General features: G+C 40.5%; 1 protein-coding gene across 1 annotated transcript in view; it reads left to right on the forward strand.

Annotated features, from left to right (window-relative positions):
- Positions 1-1253: 1253 nt before the first annotated feature.
- Positions 1254-15352, forward strand: part of PYGO1 (pygopus family PHD finger 1) — a 29660-nt gene continuing 15561 nt past the window's right edge. Inside the window, exon 1 of the mRNA XM_042988803.1 lies at positions 1254-1509. Within this exon, the coding sequence (XP_042844737.1) occupies positions 1461-1509 (49 nt within the window). The 5' untranslated portion in view covers positions 1254-1460. The remainder of the gene's footprint in view (positions 1510-15352) is intronic.

A 15352-nucleotide genomic window follows, 5' to 3' on the forward strand; every position in this document is an offset into this window, starting at 1 on the left:
TTAATGAGTGCTTTTCAGTGATTATGACATCAAAATAAACCCAGTGTCTCACTGACTGAAGATCAAAGCCTGTGCCTACAGATTCTCCTTAGTAGGATAACTGTAAAACCTAACAACGAACAGGGACAACAGTTTTGTAAAAGTCAAAGAACATCACAACTAGATGAGACGTTAGAGATGCAGCCCCACCGCCTTTTAAAGATCATACGTCTGAGACTCAGAGAGGTTGCCTAGGTTGCCTCAGGTCACACAGCCCAACCGATGGATGTGGAATCAGTGACCAAATCCAAAGTACAATCACACTAGGACTCCTTCTCCTAAAATGTAACGTCTAAATCAGGTCCAGCCTTCTCTCCGCTCCTACCCACCCTCCTTGGCTGTATGAAATTCCTCAACGCTCTTTCTTGAAGAGTCAAGTCATTAAAACTTGAAGTTGGGGCATTCAACAAACAGGTGTCCAGACCACGGACACGGAGTCGGGGAATGTGGGTCTCCACAAGCCGGCCGAGAACTCTCCAGCTCCCGCTTATAAAGTTTTCTCGGATCGTACGTTCCTCTTTCAGATCCCTGGCTGCGAGGCCAAGATGCCCGCTGTGGCCTCCGACGAAGTTCGGAGATGCCATTTCCTCGCAGAAGCTCGGCCGGGGCGCGCCGGCCGCAGAGCCGGGAGTCCTCTGGCCTGGCGGGCGACAGGGGAGGCCAGGCGCGGGGCTGGGCGGGGCGGCCCCTCGGCGCGCGACTGCCCGCCCCGGCTGCGAGGACCGCGGGCTCGCGAGTCCCGGCGCGGAGCGAGAGGCGCGCGCGGGCCGTGGGGGCTGGGCCGAGGCGGAGCGCGAGACGGCGGTGGCGGCAGGCGCCGCGGGACCAGGCAGCGGCCCCCGCCCCCCGAAGTCCGTCCCCGCGCGGGGCTGGGGAGCTCAGGGCGGGGAAGCCGCGGGGCCGCGCCACGTCCCTCGCCCGCCCCAGAGCGGGTTTTGCAGGCGTCTCCAGGCTGGGGGCTTTTGTGTCTGCGACTCGGGAGCGGCGAGAGCGCAGACCTCCTCCTCAGAGGGCGCTGTGAGTGAGCCGCCAGGGCCCGGCCGCCCGCCTCCTGCCTCCCCTGTCAGCGGCTCCCGAGGCGGCGGCGGCGGCGAAGAAGAAGGAGTGGGAGGAGGCGGCGGCGGCGCACTCGTCCTCCGCACATGCCGGCCCCGGGCGGGGGGCCGCCCCCAGGCCGCGCTCCCGGCCGCCGCCGCTGAGCCCCGCCAGCCCCCGCACGCCGCCCGGCCGCCCGGAGGCCTCGTCTTCCTCCCAAACTTTGCAAAGTCGGCCAGCGTCCCCGCCGCCCTCGGCCGCGCCTCGGCTCGGAGGCTCGCCTCTCAGCCGCAGCGGCCCCGCGAGGAGGAGGAGGAGCCGCCGCCGCAGCATCAAAGAGACCGAATTCCCGCGGCCTGGGGGGGAGTCATGCTTTGCGGTCTGTAATGTCAGCAGAACAGGAGAAGGATCCCATTTCGCTGAAGAGAGTTCGAGGTAACCGGGAAGGGCGCGGGATTGGGGGGACCGGGGTGAGTGCGGTGCGCGGGGGCCGCGTGCCGGGCCGCTGGGAGGCCACGGGGCTCTGTCCGGGCCTAACTCCGCGCCGCCCGCGTCCCGCCTGCGCCCCGGGGCCGAGGCTGCGGTTCCGGGCGCTCAGCCCCCGCGCCCGCTCGCCCCTAGACACCCGCGCGGAGCCCTCGCCTCCTCGACTTTGTGTTAGGCGGCAGTTGAAGCCGCACTCAGCATCCCTCCGTACCCCGCTCTCCTACCTCAGCTCATTCGCAAGACAGCACAATAGGCACCTCGAAGGGTGAGAAAGAAACCACCCCCTGGCAGAGACCACGGACGATGCCCACCCCCCAAAAAGTAAGTTAGACTGCTCAAGAGTTGACGCTTTGAGGAAGGTGTACCGGGCCTTCGCGTCTCTCCCAGCCCCCCTTCCCACCCTCACAGGCAACAAATATACAGCTTATTTTTCTTGGGTTTAAGAGGAGACACTATATAAATGCAAAAGGCATTTTCTTTATTGGCTTATGGGTAAGAATCGAATCACCTAAAATCAATTTTATACGTGATTGGTTTGCTTCTTCCTTGCACCCTAGTTAGGAAATTTTGTGCTGCCTTACTATCTGAGAGAAATCGGAGGGAACGCTGTACCAGACAAAAGATAATGCGTGTAAGTTCACAGATGCCAAATGCCGGAGGGAAATTTGGGGGATATCCTGCAGCTCTGATTTCCAGCTCAAAATAGGGTTAAGGCTGAAAGTCCCAAAGTTGAAATAGCCCTGTTTGTTCATTAAGCAAATATTTATTGAACACGTACTGTGTGCTACGCTCTGTTCTTGGCACTGGGGTGCAACAGTGAACAAAGCAAAAAGAGTCTTCACCCAGCCGGGGCTCACACACTTGTGGGGTAAACAGATGATAAACAAAAGATAGAGATATAGAATACCACATAGTAAGTGCTCTGTAGAAAAACAAAGCAGGTAAAGTGGTTAGAAAATCCATATGAGGATGGAGAGGTATCAATTATGTGCAAGAGGACTCATGTGGAAGGTGATGTTTGAACCAGGACCCAAAGGAAGTGATAAACCACAGCCATATGGATATGTGTGGCAAGAGCAGTCTCAGCAAAAAGAACAGCAAGTGCAAAGGCCCTGGGTCTGGAATTTGCCTCATGTATTCAAGCAACAGCAAAGAAGTTATGGTAACTGGCAGAGAGTGAGCAAAGGGTGAATAGTATGAGCTGAGCAGAAGGGGTGATAAGAGTGATCTGACTTTTGTTTTCAACAGGTTTCTCTGGCTGCTCTGTGGAGAATAGACTGTAGAGAACAAGGGCTGAAGCAGGGAAGCTAGTTAGGAGGCTATTGTAATAGTCCTTTCATCCAAACAGGTTAAAGTGCTTTATAAATCAGTGCTTTATAAAGTAGTAAGGTAAATTTTGCAGTTGACTTAAGTGATGTAGAGATCAAGAACCACAGTCATTCATCTATGTTTTTGTTCCATGCGACTAGAGATTAAACATCTAGAACTGGATTGTGACACAGTGCCAATGTGGTATCCAAAATACATCACTCGAATATTTAGGTAGAGATTGATTTTCTTAGCCATTTAAGCAAAAATGTAATTTAAAGCAGAATATTGTTTTTAAGGCCTAATAAGCACAATCTTTCATTGAGTGAAGGTTTTCTATTTCAGCTTTCTTTTCTGTTTGTGGTTTTGAGTGGCCAAACACTTTAAGGAATAGACCTTTCTGAGATACAATTATTCCTCTGATATTTTTACCATATTATTTTGCCTTTTATTATAAATGACTTTGGGGTTGAAGGAAAAGAAAGAGGGCTCTCAAGTTTATACCTTTGAACTCAATTATCAGTCTTAATCAAATGTAATTTTAAATAAAATGGATGAGTATTTTATTGTGGGTCAAGAACACAGATCCATCTTTATTTTGTTCCAGCTACTGGTTTTAAGTTTGGTGCCTTAGCTGTTGGGAGTTGGCTCAGGTGTCAGCTCAGGAATATGCTGCGAGTTAAGTACCAGAATAAAAGACAAAGCACTTTTTAAAATAAAAAGTCAATATGAGGAGGGATTTTTACAATAAGTCACTTTGTAGTGACTATAACATTCATTTTAAAAACATTTTTGGATTAATTTATAAAAGGTACCAGAATTTCTACGTGAGCTCTTTTGAAGCCCAGTTCTGCTGAACTTCACTGCCCTGAAACTTTTTGTTGTAATTTATATCCTAAGACTACATGCAGGATGTGGTCTTTGCAGAACATAAACTGTGAGCAGTGCTTCTTAAACTGTTTCCCATCCACTCATGTATACAGACAGACTTTTAAATAGTTACGTATTTATTTCATGGGTATTATAAAAAATACAAGATATAGAACTTTTCATTTAGGATAAGGCTAAGATACATACACCAGAGTTTCAGTTTGAAGAAATTATTAAGAAAATAACATGATAGATGGAACTCAGATGTGGCAAAATTATGACAACATAAATGACTAAGGACTTTACAGTATTATATTCTTTAGACCAAAAGTATAATATCCCCTGGGATGCTTATTAAAAATGTGAGTTTTAGGGGGCGCCTGGGTGGCTCAGTCAGTTGAGCATCCAACTTCAGCTCAGGTCATGATCTCAATGGTCCATGAGTTCGAGCCCTGCATCGGGCTCTGTGCTGACAGCTCGGAGCCTGGAGCCTGCTTCGGATTCTGTGTCTCCTTCTCTCTCTGCACCTCCCCTGCTCACACTCTGTCTCTCTCTCAAAAATAAATGAACATTTAAAAATTTTAATAAAAATGTAAGTTTTTGGCTCCACAGAATCAGGCTTTCAGGGAAATTTTTCTGTATCTTTAACAAGATCCCCTGGTGTTCCTTAGGCCCACTAAGGTTTGAGAATTGCTGCTGTTAGACATAGATTGAAAAGGTGAATGGACCCGAGGAAGCTGATTTGTGGTCTTTCACACAAATTTGTGGTCTTTCACACAAATGTGGTCCTGATATTTTAATATTAGATTCAGAATTGCTATTTAGTGGCAAAGTGTCTTACTCCTATTTTTTACCAGTTCTTTCCTTCCCCCAGCCCTCAACCCTTGATTATAAGAAAGATCCCCGAGGAGAGACGCCTAGGTGGCTCAGTTGGTTAAGAGTCTTGATTTTGGCTCAAGTCATCTCACAATTATTGATGGGATTAGGTTCCTGGGATCGAGCCCCAAGTCCTGCTTGGGCTTCTCTCTTTCCCTCTCTCTCTCTCTCTCTGCCCCTCCCCTGCTTATGCTGCTGGCTCTCTCTCAAAAAATAAATAAACAAACTTTAAGAAAAAAAAAAAAAGAGGGGCACCTGGGTGGCTCAGTTGGTTAAGCATCCAACTTAGGCTCAGGTCATGATCTCACAGCTTGTGGGTTTGAGCCCTACGTCAGGCTCTGTGCTGATAGCTCAAAGCCTGGAGCCTGCTTCAGATTCTGTGTCTCCCTCTCTCTCTGTCCCTCCCCTGCTCGTGCTCTCTCACTCTCTCTTTCTCTCTCAAGATAAACATAAAGAAAAAAGATCCATGAAAATAGGTACAATATCTTGGTTATCTTTCTGTTTCTCCCTTCTTTGCTTTCCCTGTAGTAAATACCAAATAAATGAATGAGTGAATACATGAAGTAACTCATATCTTTATGCTTTCTTATTGTCTATAGCTCCTCATAATACTTTACTGCCTTTTTTTCTTAGAATGTTACTTTTAACCAACATTCCCATTATCCAGTGTTCTTAGAACTCTTGGGGGTGGATCTGATCACAACATCCATTCATGTATTCAGCAAATATTTATAGAGCAGTCATAGTGCCAGACAGTGGGAATATTAAGAAGGCATAACACTGTCTTCAGGAAATCTTCAGACCAGGATACTGACAAGTAGTAGTCAGTTACGAATAACATAAGTACTGTGATCATCTACAGGAAATAAGGGAACATATAACCTACCCTTTTTAAGGAAATCAAGGAATGCCTCCTGGAGAAGAGTTCTAAGAAACAGTGAATATTCCCTTGTGGAAGTTATGTAGAAAGAGCAGCAAAGTAGATGGGTGATTAGAAAAAGGTCCAAAAAATCAGCAGTGGTTTTAAGAAGGCACTTTTGAGAGAAAACCACATGTTAAAGTAGTAAAAATTAAGTGATAAAGATGTGACTTAAGGAAGGTGGTAAACAGAAAGACATAGCCAATAGCTTAGAGAGAGAGAAAGTCAAGAGAAAGTGTCTTTTTATTTCCCTTGAAAAAAGGCCCAAGCATATTTGTATACTTAAAGAAGAACCCAATGTAAAGGGAGAGAGAAGAAGCTGAAAGACAGCAGAAGAGAGGGCAATTCATTAATAAAGCATTCAGTACATGTTTTTAAATATGTATCATGTGCTAGGCACTCAATGTGGGAAGCTGGGATGAGACAGACAAGACTTCCTTCTCATAAGTCAGGTCTCTGCAGGTGAGAGAAGGGGAATAACATCAGGATTTGAAATAAAGAGTCTTACAGAAAAAAAAAGAATGAAGAAAGACAAATTTAGAGATGAAGAAGGAAGTTAAGGCATTCATTCCAGATAAAATGTTTTTAACCTGAGTTAGCAGTGACATTGGAGAGGTTAGAATGTGTTTTAGGCTGGGATAATAGCACAGAAATGTCATGAAAGTACAAAAGTAGACTTTACTAAAAAAATGTTGAGTGAATATATGGAGGGTTTGGGTTATGATTGGAGAAGAAACATAACTTATGTACTCACAAAATGGAAGGGAAGAGCCAATGAAAGTCTAAAAGAAAGATTTTGGGGGATTTTGTTGTTTTGTTTTTTTAATTGGTACATATAAGGGCCACGCAGATTATCAGGAAAGTGAGTATGCCCCCGGGATGTTTCAGTGTACACAGTGGATATACATGGTTTGGAACTGAGGGAAGTGGTCTGAGCCAGAAATAGAGATCTGGAAGTTATCAGTAAACAAGTGAATACTAATTGATGCCTTGGGAATAGATAGCTCACCCGAGAGAGTAAAAAGAGAAGAGAAAAGCACTGAGGAAAGCAACTTGGGGAATGCTAATATTTAGGAGACAAAAGGGAAAAAAGGACCCTGAAAAGCAGAATGTGAAGGAGTAGCCTGAGAGGTAGAAGAGAAAAACCGTAAAGATAATATAAAAGGAGTGGATTTATGAGAGGGAGATAAATGAATTTTGTTTTTAACATGTTGATTGAAAGGTATCTATCTGTGAGATGTCCAGTATGCTCTTTCTCCCGCATTCCCTATCTTGGTGAACATCATTTATTCAGTAACCCGTCTTCCACTCCCACCCAGCACTGTCCCAAAGTCCTAGAATATCTGTGTCCTTATTGTGTTTTGAATCCACCATCTCTTTGACCTTTCCACAACCACTCCTTTAGTTCAGATTTTCTCTCTTTGATTATTATCATAGCAGCTCTCACTGGTTTCCTGGCCTCCTGTTTTGTCCCTCTAAATCCATTTTCCACATCACCACTGGTGATAAATAACTACTATCTATTGAGTACTTACCAAGCAGTTTGTTAACTGGTTTAAATTGATCATCTTACTTAATCCTCTCAATAACCCTTTGAGTTAGATGTTATCATCATTCATAGTTGAGGAACTGATGCTTAGAGAGGTTAAGTAACACGTGATTAAGTAACGCATTCAAATTTACCCAGCTAGTAAGTTGCAAAACTAGAGCTGACCTCCAGGGCTAAAAGTCTTACCCACTGTGTTCCATTGCCATAGTGCTCCAAAACACAATTCATGTTACTCTTTTTGTAAAATTATTAATTTTTTTAATGTTTATTTATTTTTGAGACAGAGACAGAGTGTGAGTAGGGGAGGAGCAAAGAGATAGGGAGACACAGAATCTGAAACAGGCTCCAGGCTTTTAGCTGTCAGCACAGAGCCCGATGCGGGGCTCAAACCCACAAACCACAAGATGTTAGACTCAACCGACTGAGCCACGCAGGCGCTCCTGTAAAATTCTTTAGTGGTTCCCCATTGTCTCTGGATAAAAATCCAGCCTTCTTGTATTGACCCTTTTTTATTTGGTCCAGGCCTACCCCTTAATTCTCCAACCTTCATATTCCATGAAATGCTCTCCTGTGCTCCAGGTCTGTAGATGTTGTAATGGTTTCTTTTGCCTTTAAAACTTTCTTTGCACATTCTGTTCCTTCTGCTAGGCTTGCCCACTCTTTTTCCCACCTTTCATAGAATACTCATCCTCAAGGCATCAGCTCTGTTGAAAACTCCTGGATGGGGGCGCCTGGGTGGCTCAGTTGGTTAAGCATCCGACTTCAGCTCAGGTCATGATCTCACAGTCTGTGAGTTTGAGCCCCGGGTCAGGCTCTGTGCTGACAGCTCAGAGCCTGTAGCCTGCTTCAAATTCTGTGTCTCCCTCTCTCTCTGCCCCTTCCCCGCTCATGCTCTGTCTCTCTCTGTCTCAAAAATAAATTTAAAAAAACATTAAAAAAAATTAAAAAAAAAAAAAAAGAAAATTCCCAGGATGTCTTTCCTGATATTCCTCCTTCAGTCATTATTATATGGGACTTCCTTATGTTCCTTCAACATCCTGTGCTCATCTGTACCATAGTATTTATCTCATTACATTTAGTTTCAAAAAAAGGAAGAAAAATTGTTTCTTCTAGATTATGGGATCCTTATAGAGAGCAATTACTGTTTTTATTTCTACACTTAAATAAACTCAACAGATGTTTCTGAAATCTAATTTGATAAATGTTAACAAAGAGGTTTCAGTAAATTCAGGTAATTTAGTCTTCCTAGTTTGCTTTCGCCAGAGGTGTGGAGGAGTTACCTCTTGGGAAGATAAATAATTCTCTCTTTAACACTCTTGTTCCAGGCAACTCAAGGGGTCTAAGTCATCTTTACCTTCAAGGTATCCTAATGCATTGTCAAGAGTGATTTTGGGTCTCCTTTCCTATTCCCAGTCTCCATAGACATGCTAATAGCAATATTGAGAATTAGTACAGCATTTGTCTCTGACTGCTGGGTTTCTTATCCCATTTCTCCTGTTTACTAACTGTGTGGTCCTTGGCAAGTTATTTAAACTCTGTGCATCAGTTTCCTGTAAAATGAGGATAACACTGGTTACAGAGTTATTTAAAGGATTTAAATACAGAGTTGTTTAAAGGATTAAATGTGTTAATATACATAAAGCACTTTAAACCTTGCCTGGTTCACTTTATCTGTTTACTTTTAAAATCAGAACTAGAATATACATTCTAAAATATACATTCTAAAATATAAGTAATGTGATCAGCATTCACTTTTAGGTATATTTAATCAATAAGTAAAAGACTGACAGCATATTTTTTCTTGTTTTGATTGGGAGTGGGTATGAACTCAACAGAAATGAAGGTTCTCTCCCTTTACAGGGAAGACTGAACCAAAAGAAAAATTAAAAAAGCAGAAACCCTTCAGATTTTATAATTTTGCCAAAAAGGACATATACAAACTGTTTATTACATGATTTTTTATGAATATTTGCATTTTTGTTTTCCATTTTTCCTGAATTTTTTAATTTAAAAATTTGGTTCACTTTCTTAATAAAATAAGTTTATTATTAGCGGCATTATTGTAGAGTCAGCTTTGTACACAAATGCCATTTACCCACCCTCCTAAGCTTTACATTTGTTAGCAACTTTAGAACTCATGCACCTCAGCAATAAAAAGATCATTAGTTTGGGGAGAACAGTTGGTACTAGAACCACAACTGTTTAAAATCTTAAATCACAGATATTGAGGGTTTTCAGAATTTAATATTTATTACATGCTCAGGTTAATCTAGGATCTGGGCATCACAAAGGGTGTAATGGTACTTTCATTCCAGTCATATAAGGCTATTTCACCAAATGCATGAGAAAGTCTTATAATACTATTTTCACATCTTAATTCCTAATATTGTCATTCCATGGTAGAGACTAGTATTACAGAAGTACATGTTGCAGGTGAAGGTAAAGCTGTTAGCTGAGATGTTCACATCCATAGTAAATGATAGAATAAACTGACATTACATCCCAGACTTCTTTGCTGTTATGAAAAACTGATATTGTCCACTGAATGTGTTGATAATGCTGGATATTAGATATTTTGATAGGATGTTAAATACTGTAGAAATTGAAGTGAGCTTATGGTATAGTTTAGTCTAAAGGAAAGCAAAATGGGGGCACCTCGGTGGCTCAGTTGGTTAAGTGTCTGACTCTAAGTTTCTCTTCAGATCATGATCTCATGGTTCATGGGTTCAAGCCCCTAATCAGGCTCCATGTTGATGGTCTGGAGCCTGCTTGGGATTCTCTCTCTCTTTTTTTCCCTGACCCTCCCCTGCTCTCTCTCTCTCTCTCAAAAATAAATAAACTTAAAAAAATAAAGGAAAGCAAAATGAAAACTAGTATTTGAGGGTCCCCATGTGCCAGGCATTGTGTTAAGCACTGCCTTAGTTCAAGCTGCTGTAACAGAATACCATAGACTGAGTGGCTTATAAACAATAGCAATTTATTTGGCACAATTCAGGAGGCTAGAAAGTCCAAGATCAGCGTGCCAGCAGATTCTGTATCTGGTGAGGGCCTATTTCCTGGGCAGTCTTCTCATTGTGTTATAACATGTAAGGACCAAAGGAGCTCTTTCAGGTCTATTTCATAAGGACATTAATTCCATTCATCCTAGAGGGCAGAGGTTCTGCCCTCGTGACCTAATCACCTTCCAAAGGCCCCAGCACCAAGTACCATCAAAGTGGGGATTAGGATTTCAACATGTAAATTTTGGGAAGGACAGACTTGGTTTGTGTCATTTAATCAGCATAGTATATGTACTTAAACCAATATACACATATATTAGAATGCATTCTTATTTGAACTACTCTTGAAACAAATCTGTTTTTGAAGGAAAAAATTATAAAATATGTAAAAAACATTTTTGAAGTATAGTTGGCAACAGTGTTAGATTAGTTTCAGGTGTACAGCATAGTAATTTGACAGCTGTATACATTATACTGTGTTCACCACAAGTGTAGCTACCTTCTGTCACCATACAATGCTATTACGATATTTTTTCTTGTATTCCCTATGCTGTAACTTCATCCCCCTTATTCATTCCATAACTAGAAGCCTGTATCTCCCACTCCCATTCATCCACTTTTCCTTTCCCCCCATCCCCCTCCCCTCTGCCAACCACTAGGTCTCTGTATTTGTGGGCCTGTTTCTGCTTTTATTGTTTGTTTTCTTAAATTCCACATACAAATGAAATCACGTGGTATTTGCCTTTTTCTGTCAGGCTGATGTCACTTAGCATAAAGCCCTCTAGGTCCATTGAAATAATGTGGTTATTTGCCTTTTTCTGTCTGGCTTATTTCATTTAGCATAAAGCCGTCTAGGTCCATATGTGCTGTCCTAAATGGCAAGCTCTCATTCTTTTTTATTGCTGAGTAATATTCCACTGTGTGTGCACATGTGTGTTTGTATCCCATCTTCTTTATCCGTTCCTCCAGCATTAGACACTTACGTTGCTTCCATATCTTGGTAAATAATGCTGCAATAAACCTAAGGGTGCATATATCTTTTAGAATTAGTGGTGTTTGTTTTCTTTGAGTAAATACTCAGTAGTGGAATTACTGGATCCTGTGGTATTTCTATTTTTAAATATTTGAGAAACCTCCATAGTGTTTTCCACAGTGGCTGCACCAATTTGCACATAAACTAGCAGGGCCCAAGAGTTCTTTTTTCTCCACATCCTCACTGGCACTTATTATTTCTTGTCTCTTTGATATTAACCATTCTGACCAGTGTAAGGTGATACCTCATTGTGGTTTTGATTTGCAGTTTTCTGATTAGTAGTGATGTAGAGCATCTTTTCATGGTCTGTTGGCCGTCTGTATGTCTCCTCTGAAAAAACATTTTTGTATTCTGCCCATTTTTTAATTGGGTTATTTGGTTTAATAGTGTTGAGTTGTATAAGTGTTCTATATATTTTAGATATTGAACCCTTATGAGATAAATCATTATATATATCTTCTCCCATTCAGCAGGTTTTCTTTTCCTTTTGTTGATGGTTTCCTGCACTGTGCAAAAGCTTTTTTGTGTGTTAAGTCCCAATAGTTTATTCTCGCTTTTGTTTCCCTTGCTTTAGGAGACATATCTAGAAAAATGTTGCTGTGGCTGCAGAGAAATTGCTGCCTATTTTCTTTTAGGAGTTTTGTAGGTTTAGGTCTCACATTTAGGTCTTTAATCCATTTTAGGTTTGTTTTTGTGTATAGCGTGAGAAAGTGGTCCCATTTCATTATTTTTCATGTAGCTGTGCAGTTTTCCCAGCCCTATTTATTGAAGAGTCTATCGTTTTGCCATTATGTATTCTTATGTCCTGTGTAGATTAATTGGCCATATTAGCATGGGTTTATTTCTAGGGTTTCTATTTTGTTCTTTTGATCTATGTGTCTATTTTGGTGCCAGTACCATATTGTTTTTATTACTACAGCTATTGTGGTTTAGCTTGAAATCTGGGATTATGATACCTCCAGCTTTGTTCTTACTCAAGATTGCTCAGCTCTTTGGGGTCTTTTGTGATTCCATACAAACTTTGGAATTATTCTAGTTCTCTGAAAAAATGCTATTGGCATTTGATAGGGATTGCATTGAATCTGTTGATGGCTTTGGGCAGTATGGACATTGTAACAATGTTAAGCCTTCATTCCATGAACATGGAGTATCTTTCCAATTGTTTGTGTCATCTTCAATTTTTTTTAACAGTGTTTTCATAGTTTGCAGAGTAAAGGTCTTTCACCTCCTTGATTAAATCTACTCCTGGTGTTTTACTCTTTTTGGTATAATTATAAATGGAATTGTTTTCTTCATTTCTCTTTCTGCTAAGTTGTTACTAGTTTATAGGAACACAACTGATTTCTGAGTGTTAATTTTGTATCCTGCAACTTTACTGAATTCATCTATTACTTCTAATAGTTTTTTGGTGGAGTCTTTCAAGGTTTTCTATGTATAGTATCACATGTTTTCTGCAAATAGTGATGTTGTAACTTCTTCCTTACCAGTTTGGATTCCTTTTATGTCTTTTTCTTGTCTGGCTGCTATGGCTGGGACGTCCAGTACAATGGTGAATAAAAGCACTGGGCATGGACATCCCTGTCTTTTTCCTGATCTTAGAGGAAAAGCTCTGTTTTTCACCTTCGAGTATGATGTTAGCTTTGGGTTTGTTATGTGTGGTCTTTATTATTTTGAGGTATGTTCCCTCTAAACCCACTTTGTTGAAGGTTTTTATCATGAACAAATGTTGAATTTTGTCAAATGTTGTTTCCGCATCTGTTGAGATGATCATGTGGTTTTTACCCTTCGTTTTGTTAGTGTGGTGTATCATGTCGATTGCTTTGCAGATGTTGAACCATCTTTGCATCCCCAGAACAAATCCCAGTTGATGGTGGTAAGTGATCCTTTTAATGTATTTGAATGCAGTTTACTAATATTTTGCATCTGTGTTCATTGGTGATATCGGTCTGCAGTTGTTTCTTGGTTTCTTTAGTAGTGTGTTTGGTGTTGGTGTCAGGATGATGCTGGATTTTTAGAATGTATTTGGAAACTATCCTTCTATTTTTTGGAATAGTGTGAGGAGAATAGGTGTTAACTCTTCTGTAAGTATGTGGTTGAATTCATCTGTGAATTCATCTGGTCCTGGTCTTTGTGTTTTGGGAGTTTTTTGATTACCAATTCAATTTCATTGTTAATAATTGGTATGTGTTCAGATTTTCTGTTTCTTTTGATTCAGTTTTGGAAGATTGGAAGTTTCTGGAAATATCTATTTCTTCTAGGTTGTCCAGCTTGTTGGCATATAATTTTTTGTAGTAGTCTCTTATAATTCCTTATATTTCTGTGGTATTGGTTGTTACTTCTCCTCTTTCGTTTCTGATTTTGTTTATTTGGATGTTCTCTTTTTTGTTTGTTTGTTTTTGGGTTTTTTTTTTGTTTTTTTTTTTAGTTTTGTTTTTGATGAGTCTAGCTAAAGTTTTGTAAGCTTTATGTTTTCAGAGCCAGCTCTAGGTTTCATTGATCTTTCCTTTTGGCCTCCATTTCATCTTTATTTCCATTCTGATCTTTATTACTTCATTCCTTGTACTAAGTTTGGGATTTGTTTGTTCTTTTTAGTCTCTTTGGTTATAAGGTTAGATTGTTTATTTGAGATTTTCCTTATTTCTTGAGGTACGCCTGTATCCATATAAATTTCTTTTCTTAGAACTGCTCTTGCTGTGTCCCAGGATTTTGGATCATTATGTTTTCATTTCCATTGGGCTCCATGTATTTTTTATTTCCTCTTTGATTTCTTCATTGACCCATTAGTTGTTTAGTAGCATGTTGTTTAGCTGCCACATGTTTGTGCTTTTTCCAGTTTTTTTTTTCCTTGTAATTGATACCTAGTTTCATACTGTCGTTGAAAATGATACTTGATATGATTTCAGTCTTCTTAAATTTATTGAGACTTATTTTGTGGCCTAATATGTGACCTATTCTTGTGAATGTTCCCTGTACCCTGAAAAGAATGTGTGTTCTGTTATTTTCGATGGAATGTTTTGTATATATCTTTAAGTCCATCTGGTCTAATGTATTGTTCAAAGACACTGTTTCCTTATTAATTTTCTGCCTTGATGATCTATCCATTGATACAAGTGGGGTATTAAAGTCCCCTACTATTATTATATTACTGTCAGTTTATCCCTTTTAATATTTGTCTTATTTAGGTGCTCTAATATTGGGTGCATAGATATTTGCAGTTATCATTTATCATTATGCAATTTATCATTAGTCCTTTGTCATTATGTAATGCCCCTCTTTGTTCTTTGTTACAGTCTTTGTTTTAAAGTCTGTTTTTTGTTTATTTGTTTTGCTTTCATTTGCTTGGAATATTAATTTTCTATCCCTTCACTTTCAATTTGTATGTATCTTTAGGTCTGAAATGAGTCTTTTGTAGGCAGCATATAGAAGGGTCTTGTTTTTTAAATCCACTCCATTAACCTGTGTCTTTTTGTTGGAGTATTTAGACCATTTACATACAGTTTTGTAAGTATATACTTACTACCATTTTGTTAATTGTTTTCTGGTTGTTTTTGTAGTTTTTTTTATTCCTTTTTCTCTTGCTCTTTCCTTGTGATGAGGACTTTCTTCAGTGTCATACTTGGCTTTCTTTCTCTTTATTTTTTGTTTATCTATTACAGGTTTTTGGTTTGTGGTTACCATGAGGTCCGTAAATAACATCCTAAGAATATAGTAGTCTATAATAATTTCATGGTCAGTTAAATACAAACACATTTTTTAAATTTTTTTAAATTTTTTTTTTTAACGTTTATTTATTTTTGAGACAGAGAGAGACAGAGCATGAACGGGTGAGGGTCAGAGAGAGAGACACACACACAGAATCCGAGCCAGGCTCCAGGCTCCGAGCTGTTAGCACAGAGCCCGACGCGGGGCTCGAACTCATGGACCATGAGATCAGGACCTGAGCCGAAGTCAGACGCCCAACCAACCGAGCCACCCAGACGCCTTGAATACAAACACATTTTATAAAAGAACTTCAATTTTATTCCCCCCTCCCCATTTTACATATATGTTTTTATATTTTACATCTTTTTATTCTGTGAGTCCTCTTAACTAATTAAGATACTATTGATTTTACTACTTTAACATCTTTTAGAAGGTTAGTTTAGTGGTGATCAACTCCTTTAACTTTTGTTTGTCTCTCCTTCAATTCTGAATGATAATCTTGCTGGCTAGAGTATTCTTGGTTGTAGGTTTTTTTC

Source organism: Panthera tigris, chromosome B3, assembly GCF_018350195.1.
Source record: "Panthera tigris isolate Pti1 chromosome B3, P.tigris_Pti1_mat1.1, whole genome shotgun sequence".
Classification (NCBI taxonomy): domain Eukaryota; kingdom Metazoa; phylum Chordata; class Mammalia; order Carnivora; family Felidae; genus Panthera; species Panthera tigris.